General features: G+C 28.4%; 1 protein-coding gene across 1 annotated transcript in view; it reads right to left on the bottom strand.

Annotated features, from left to right (window-relative positions):
* Window positions 1–8,199, bottom strand: part of LOC106691345 (5'-3' exonuclease PLD3) — a gene marked incomplete at its 3' end in the record, with an annotated part of 52,091 nt that continues 43,892 nt past the window's right edge. The window contains 7 exon segments of the mRNA XM_067045005.1: window positions 1–66; window positions 716–815; window positions 2,054–2,219; window positions 2,305–2,444; window positions 2,894–3,025; window positions 5,148–5,339; window positions 5,811–5,945. Coding sequence (XP_066901106.1) covers window positions 1–66; window positions 716–815; window positions 2,054–2,219; window positions 2,305–2,444; window positions 2,894–3,025; window positions 5,148–5,339; window positions 5,811–5,945 — 931 coding nt within the window.

Below are 8,199 nucleotides of genomic sequence, written 5' to 3'. Positions count from 1 at the left end.
CACCAATTACAACAAAACCTATTCCACCAGTTGAATTAAAGTAATCTCCAGACCAGTTTGACGTTCCTGGAATAAAACATAAGCATAATTTTATATTAAAAATATTTACCCTCTCTCATCCTGTATCATGGGGTTTTTAATAGTAAATAATTTTGAATTATTTGAAAAACTATTAAAAGTGAAGTTTCAGGTTAGGTAACTATTCTTACTGCTTTGGCTGGAAACTTCTTTCCGAAAGAGTTTGCTGAATCTTCATTAACATTTTATTTTTTTGTTTGTTCTCATTTTTAAAAGCTTAACTTTGTATATCATTTAATGATCATGCAAATGAGGATCTTGAATGCTCTGGTATATGCAGAATTTTTGTATTCTCCAAAAAACTAATAAAAATTGAACAAGTTTCTATGGGAAACAGAACAAAATATTTTAAAAGCAAGGAACTAAGTTTAATACACCATATCTTTGCCAAAACTAGTCTAATTTAGATGATTTTTTTTTTAGGGGGGGGGAGGTAGGTTAGAGAGAATATAATTATCATTCAAAATATTATAAGTAAAATTTATCAAAACATAAATACATACTTATGGTAGTTATGTGCAGATAAAATTTACTTTTTATCATAACTTTTTAAATAGTATATCCTATAAGGTCACTTCAGTGTCATCTTTAACCTGCAGTATCAAGAAACAAAATGTAAGCAACAATCAAATCTTACCGATATAAGCTGTGTTGTCTGTCACCATATACTTATTGTGATTCAATCTAGCGTAAGGAATTTTGGCTTGTGCGGCAGTGCTTGGAACAACAAACAACTTCTAGATAACAAAAATAATTAAAATATTATTTATACGCAGAGAAACAAGGAAACTGAAGCATAGAAACTACATTTATTCATTACTACTTTAATATTCACAATTTTCTAAAAGCAATTTAATCAACATAACAATTGTAATAAGCTAGTTAATTAGTAAGTAATTTTTGAAGTTACTATAATGGTATATGAATAGGGAATTAATTTGAACTAATGGAGAGGACCAGTCACCACAGAAAAAATCAATTTCTGGTAAGTTTCATATTAAGATTTCTATTGATACAATAAAAACATAAGAATTTATAGAAATGAAACCAATGATTATTCTCTAGGCCTTTATGATCTTCAGGTTTTACACCTTGAAATCAATAGAAATAAACATATTTTTCCAGATACAGTTCTCTACCATAATTAAAATAAACTAGACAAAAAATATTTTACCACCTGAGTTTAACAAAACTATGTTAAAAAGTACTATATAAAAATCAGTTGCTTAATGGTAAAAAGTATTACTTAATTAAATAATGTATTACACCCCCACATTGGGAAAGCCACTCAAAGAAAGTGGAGATCTCATACAAAATAAGCAAGACAAACTTGGTCTGCTACCAGATCAACAATACTCTGGTTGGAAAAACAGAAATAGAGAGAAAAGTTATGTTCCACATCTTTAAGTAATTGTACATGTCTGTACTCCTAAATAGAGCAAAAAGTTGGAAATTGATAAATAATCAGGAGAATAGACTGACAGCTGCAGAAATGAGGTTCCTCAAAAGGATTGTGTGTAGAACTAGAAGGGGCTCCATCCGTAAAAACAGAATTAGGGAAGAACTAGGAATCCTATCAATGAAGGAGGTCCCAAATGCTCGCTAGCTGAAGTGGTTTGGCCATGCTGTCTGGATGGAAGATCAACAATATCCACTAAAGACCAAGGACTACATCCCTAATGGAAGATCTAGAAGCAGACCAAGGGTGTCATACTTGGATTATGTCAGCTGTCTATGGAAGAGGAGATGTAAAAATCTCTGCAGGAACATGGTAAGAAACCGAGAACAGTGACAGTCCTCACTGGACTTTGCTAATGAGGAACCACAAGGTGAGGTGAAAGAAGAAGATAATGTATTACTTCTATAGTGAAATGAAAATAATTAGTAAATTAAAATGTAAAACACTGCAAAAAAATGATAAATAAATTATAATAAAAGAGATACATTGGTGATTATCACAGTAAAAATTACTTACAACTGTAATTTTCACTCCTTTGTATGAATCTGAAATAACTTGAAGAGAGTTCAAAAATAATTTTTCTTCTTTACGAGAATGGTTTGTCCAGCTAACCAGAAGTCTGACCTCTACTCTTCTGTCAATAGCGGCAGTTTTCAATGCATTGTCAATAACAGGCCAATACCTGGTAAACATAATGGTCAAAATAGCAACTCATTTTTGAAGAAATATCAATTCATGATTCATTAAATGCCCAAAAAGAGATTTACTGTGGCTTAGGAGTGAACATCATTAATGGCATGTAATCCGTCACAGCGATATATATAAATTTATCTGCAGCCTCAATGGTACTTAGAATACTATCTATGTCGGAAGTCCTTCCATCTGGACATAGAGGGGCAGGTGAACTCTGAAATAAAGTGAGATAATGGAAAATAAGTAATAAGTATTATTTGACAACACTTACAATTTAACCTGATTAATATTCAATAATAGCATTAAAAGATTATATAAAGTTATATGATCTAATTATATTAGTTTTGGAGGCCAAACTTTAGATTGATGGTAACTGTTATTTTTTAACATCACCAGTTTGGTTACATATTTTTTTTTGTAAGATCAGTTAATACAATATCCTTTCATCAAAACATTATCCTGATTGCAATACACTGAACTTTGAGATTACTAAAAAAATAATTATGAATTCACAACATTGATACTCATTTATGTAAAGAATACTTAAAATTTAGAGTCTGAAACTCTTTATAGAGTAATACGGTATGAATAGAAACTATACTGGAAAATATTACTAAAAAATTCAGCCGAACAAAAGTTATAAAAGGTAAGTTTTGGACTTACAGATATGTATGTAGAAGATTTTGTGCCATTAATGTAAATCTGAACTGGGTCAAGTCTATTGATCTCAGTAGATAACTCATCTGGCCACTTATCAGGAATGGTAGAATCTGGCAAAGCTAATAACCAATACACCTAAAAAATCAATGAATAGATTATTGATTATTAATAGAGAAATTATTTTATTGCAAATACCAAGGACAATGGTTATTTTCTATAATATACTTGAACATAATATATCATTTACATAATTACACCGAAATAAAATAATTGACACAGAACTGTTTATATTTTAGATATTTAGATTTCATAATATCTAAAATGATTACCTCATTTCTTAGATAAATGTATTTTAAATAGATCTTACTGTGTCCAAACATTGAACAAATGAACAATTTTGATCTAAATAGAAATATTAAAAAACATAAGCTCTGATTGAACACAATTCTTAGTACAAGAGCACAGATGTTACCCATTACTTTGAAGGATGTTCAAATCTTAAGAATCAATCCATGATCAACAATTGATATTCTGAATCCTTATTTGATAGGTGGTATGGTTATGACAGTAAAAATCTCTCATGTGAAAATCATTTGAATTTGAAAAATAAACATTAAATAAATTTTAATATGAATTCTAGGAAACACCAATATCACAGCCTGGTGTTAATACTTTTTCGTATTTTAATTATTGCTTTCTATTCATTAATGGTCAAGAAGAATTTAAAGAGTTTTATTAGTATTTAATTTAGTTACATTTATTTTTATTTTTATTGTTTTATTTAGATTTAGTTGTTTGAAAAGAAAAATGTGTAAAATTATACTTGTTTGTAATAACGAGTAATAGAGACAGTTGCTAGGGGTGATCATTGTTGCGTCACCTAGCTACGGACCGACCATCTTAGTTTTTTAGAGCAGTTGCGACTAATTAGTGGCCCTGATAGCGTCCTCAGCAGAGCTGTTTGCGTTTGGTTGATAATAGTTCGGACATTTTTTGTGAGTCATTACAGTTCGGAACCAGACCTTTTCTGCGTTTCTGGCCTTTGAGTGCAATATGAGTTGTTGCTAATCAATCGGCTCTTATAATTAATAAAAACAACTGGACCCTGTCTGCCCTCAATGAGTGCCAGTGTAGCCATCTTAGCTTTTGGGACATCGACTGTTTGTAAGCCGTTGCACCAACTTTGGACCAGTTTGAGAGTTGCAGCGGAGTATTTAGCAATGGAGCTTCTACCTGCACATCTCGACAAGCAGAATATCTTCCTCTGACCTATCGGGGTGGATTAACCGTCGACCAGTATTTATTTTACATATTATTTTTTTTTTTGTAAATAAGTTTATTTTATTTTAATTTTCATAATTTATCTAATTTTATTTTTATTTTTGCTAGTATGTTTTATTTATGTTAGTTTTTTTTTTTTTTTTACCATGTATAAATTGAACCAAATAAATGTTTAATCTGAGCCAGTTTTGTTTTTGTTCATTTTTAAAGCCTTCCAACAAAAAGACATAGTCGATTTGAGGTAGCTTTAACAATGCTAAATCAGTTATTCTGATCATAAACAATTATTGCAAACAAAACTGGATAATCGTTCATTTGGAGTATCATTCCAGAACAGCATTGTATCAGAAAACAGGGAATGATGTGGGGAGGACATATGCTTATAATACTTTATATATTATGAGAAATTAAAGTGATAAGCAAACTGTGTTCACTATGGAATGTAATTCCAATTAAATAATACCCAGGAAGCAAGGTTAAGTACAGCTAATAGTTATATGAAATCTCAGGACTAATTTATTGTAGAAAATTAATTTAATTATTCTAAATGAAAAATATTATGTATATTTTGAAAATTGTAATTTGCATAGAAAATATAATATAATTAATGTGTTGTTGTTGAGACCAAAGAGAAGCAAAGCAATACCTGTTTTCTTGTTTTTTTCTTTGGTATAAAAAAAAATCTCTAATTTATAACAATTTGGTAGCAGAGTGTGGTTTGAGTTTAGAAGGTTAATTGTCAAGAGTTATTGCGTATATTAGGGTATAAGAAAGTTTTATAGTTTTATTTATTATTATTATTTTTTGACAAATCACTGAAATAAACACAAAGGACAATGAATGCCCTGGCATTTGGAATTGAGAAGCTTCCAGCAGGAAATAATGGCATCTGGTCGATGAAAATTGATCCACAAGATTATTGGTGGTATCTGGCAAAAACCAATAATTTTTAACACAATAATCAATTCCAACTTACCTCAAATATTTTGGCCATGTCTTCGACAAGGCAAGAACAATTTGTCATGTAGAGACCTAATTCTTTTACATGTGAAAGTGACCTCCAATCCATATTAGCACTTCCGACATAAACAACTTTCCTATCGACTATCCATAATTTGGTATGTAAAATACCACTTCCCAAAAGGCGGGCCATATTCAAATTTCGAACCTAATTTAATAGAGAAAAGATGAATTAATTATTGTTCAAAAATAAAGTTAGAACATGCAATAGCACAGAAATAATAATGATAATGCAATGGCAAAACATAATTAGAATTTTAGAAACAATATCATGTTTTGCTCACTATTTTAGTGGAATATCAACATAAAATTTAGTTGTAACTAACTTAAATTTAATAATAAAAACAAACAGTAGAGGTTACTAACATAATTTTTCAAATGATATTCCTGATAATATAAGTTAAAAACTAATTAATGTTTCATTATACAAGCATTTTACTGAAGACATGGTTTCAAGAATGAACCGTTAATTTTAATTTTTTTTAAAATAAATTTTTGTTTAGACAGATGAAGTATCAAAGCTTTAGTGACAATACGAAACCAGATGTTTAAATAAAGTGATAATTAATTAGCAATAACTTTAATAGATGTTCATGTTTTCTAAAATAGGATAACTCACTTCTGCCACTCCCTTTCGAGTGAATATTTCAGTGTCTAAGTCAGGCATTGATTTAGTCGGTTCACTTTGGACAATACGGATTTTCAAACCTCTAGTTGTCCCAGCTTCCAATAATGATTTAAAGATATCTTCTCCCTATCAATCCAAAAAAATATACATAAATAACTCAATTTTTTCAAAAATTAAAATTTCTTGATTATTCTAACAAAAAAATTTAAATATAACCAACATAATGAACATTTTAATAGTAAGTAGGAAAATTTTTTTGTTTAATAAATAATCAATTAATTATAGTAAATAATATAGGATCATTAGAAAGAAACATGAAAATAATTTCCATAGAATTTCCATTAAACTATTGTGAAGTAAAGAATAATTTTTTATTTGATAAAATCCGTCTTTACAACCTGTCTATTGTGTAACTGGGCAGACCAGAGATATTTTCTAGGTTTGCCTATGGAGATTTCTTTTGAAGATAAATAATGTAATAAAACACAACAATCTCTTTCACTAATATTTCTTCCTGCATTTGTAAGGAACAGCAGGAAGGATAACTGTTTAGAAAACACTAACTTATAAGTTTTTAGACAAAAGGTGCTATCTAAGCAATTTCAAAATTAAAAAAATAACAAGCATTTCTTACATTCATTTTCTCAACAATGTTTTTTCTAGTTATTGTAGAACCTAAATACTTTCTCATCAAATATTTTAGTTCTCAATTAAATAAGACAGATGAAAGATAATCACCTTTTTTTAAACCGAAACGAACCTTAAACTTCTCACAATAATAATTAATGAATCAAACTCTATTAACAATTGTGGTCATGCACATCTGTAATAGACTCACTAACTTGTTTCACATTCCCTGTTCAATCAAAATAATATACAGCTTTTGGCGGTGAATAGAATTGTAAACCTTTTTCAAATTTACATAAAGTTGATGAACTATCCCATTGTATTTCAAACTATTTCTGTAGTATTTGCCGTAGTAAAAAATTTGATCCATAGTTGAACGATTTCACATAAAACCTAAATTGATCATCTCTGATAATTTCCTCAGCATATTTCATGATTCTACTATTTACTTTTAACATCAATATTTAAAAAAAAACAAAACAACAAAAGATGTAAACGATATAATCAAGGATAAATATCTGTAAATATACTATTATATTATTACATAGGATTCTCAAGACACCATTGAAACAAATAACAAAATGATTTGAGAATTTAATCACTATAAGATTTAGTTATAATTTGAATATTAACAACTTCAAAGGTTGTCACAATGATGGGTTCATATGATGAGCTATTCTTAATTATGTTGACAGATTTAATTCAATATTAACAGAGATGGAAATAACATAATAGAATAAAAAAAAAACTGTCAATAAGACACACAACTTACTGATAATTAAAATTTTTTTGAGAATCACCCTTAACTCCTAACTCAACGACTGTCTCAAGGAACAGTAGTTGTTCCCTATTGTTCATATACAATCCTAGAATCTGCAAGCTTGATTTATGAATTTATAAGCAGTTAAAAATCAAATAACTGTTTAGAATGACAGCCCTGGTTCTTGAAATAATAACCACCACCTTAGTTTGAACTTGATTTTATGCTATTATCATAAAAATACTTATTATGGAAATTAATTTATCATTTTTCCGTGGTTTTATAAAAATTAAAATGAATTAGAGATCAAAAATTATAAAAAATAAACCTTGGCCATTATTTTCAGGTTATATTTATACATGTATACACCCAAAAAACAAAAAAGCCCTTTTGAAGTCAGTGTTGAATTTTGTCAATATATTGAATGCTTGTATAGCACATAGCAACAATATTAAAATGTGTTCTATATAAACCATGTTCAATAATATTGGTTGTGTAAGGTGGACATAAAAAAAATATGTTTGTTTTTTTCAACAATATCACTGTGTAACACTTGTTATATATTAGCAACAACAATCAAAATATGTTAATAGAGTTGCTAAAAATAATTAAAAAACAAAAATAGGCAAATTATAACTTTGAAAAAATTGTAATGGCACACAGTATTTTTTTTTTAAATTGGACATTATACTACATATCAACTTAAATGGTTTAGTTGTTAAAGCATTAAAATTAATAACTTTTATATTTTTAATAGTAGTAGGTTGAAATTTTAATAATTTTCTGTTTCATCAATAATTTATGCTGTTTCAAATCCATAGTAAATTATTTTGTTTCTAAATTTTGAAACCTTTCTTCAATATAATATTTATTATTGCACTATATGGATTCTATTTTATATATTATTAATAGTTGATAATAATACAAATACTTGTCAATTTAGAGAAAAAAAATAAGGAGAACCAAAACAAAAACCTTGATAATTAATAATAA

Source organism: Halyomorpha halys, unplaced genomic scaffold, assembly GCF_000696795.3.
Source record: "Halyomorpha halys isolate HHAL.00 unplaced genomic scaffold, Hhal_1.1 Scaffold2268.1, whole genome shotgun sequence".
Lineage (NCBI taxonomy): Eukaryota > Metazoa > Arthropoda > Insecta > Hemiptera > Pentatomidae > Halyomorpha > Halyomorpha halys.
Note: the sequence above shows the minus strand (reverse complement) of the source record. Positions and strands in the feature narration are given on the sequence as shown.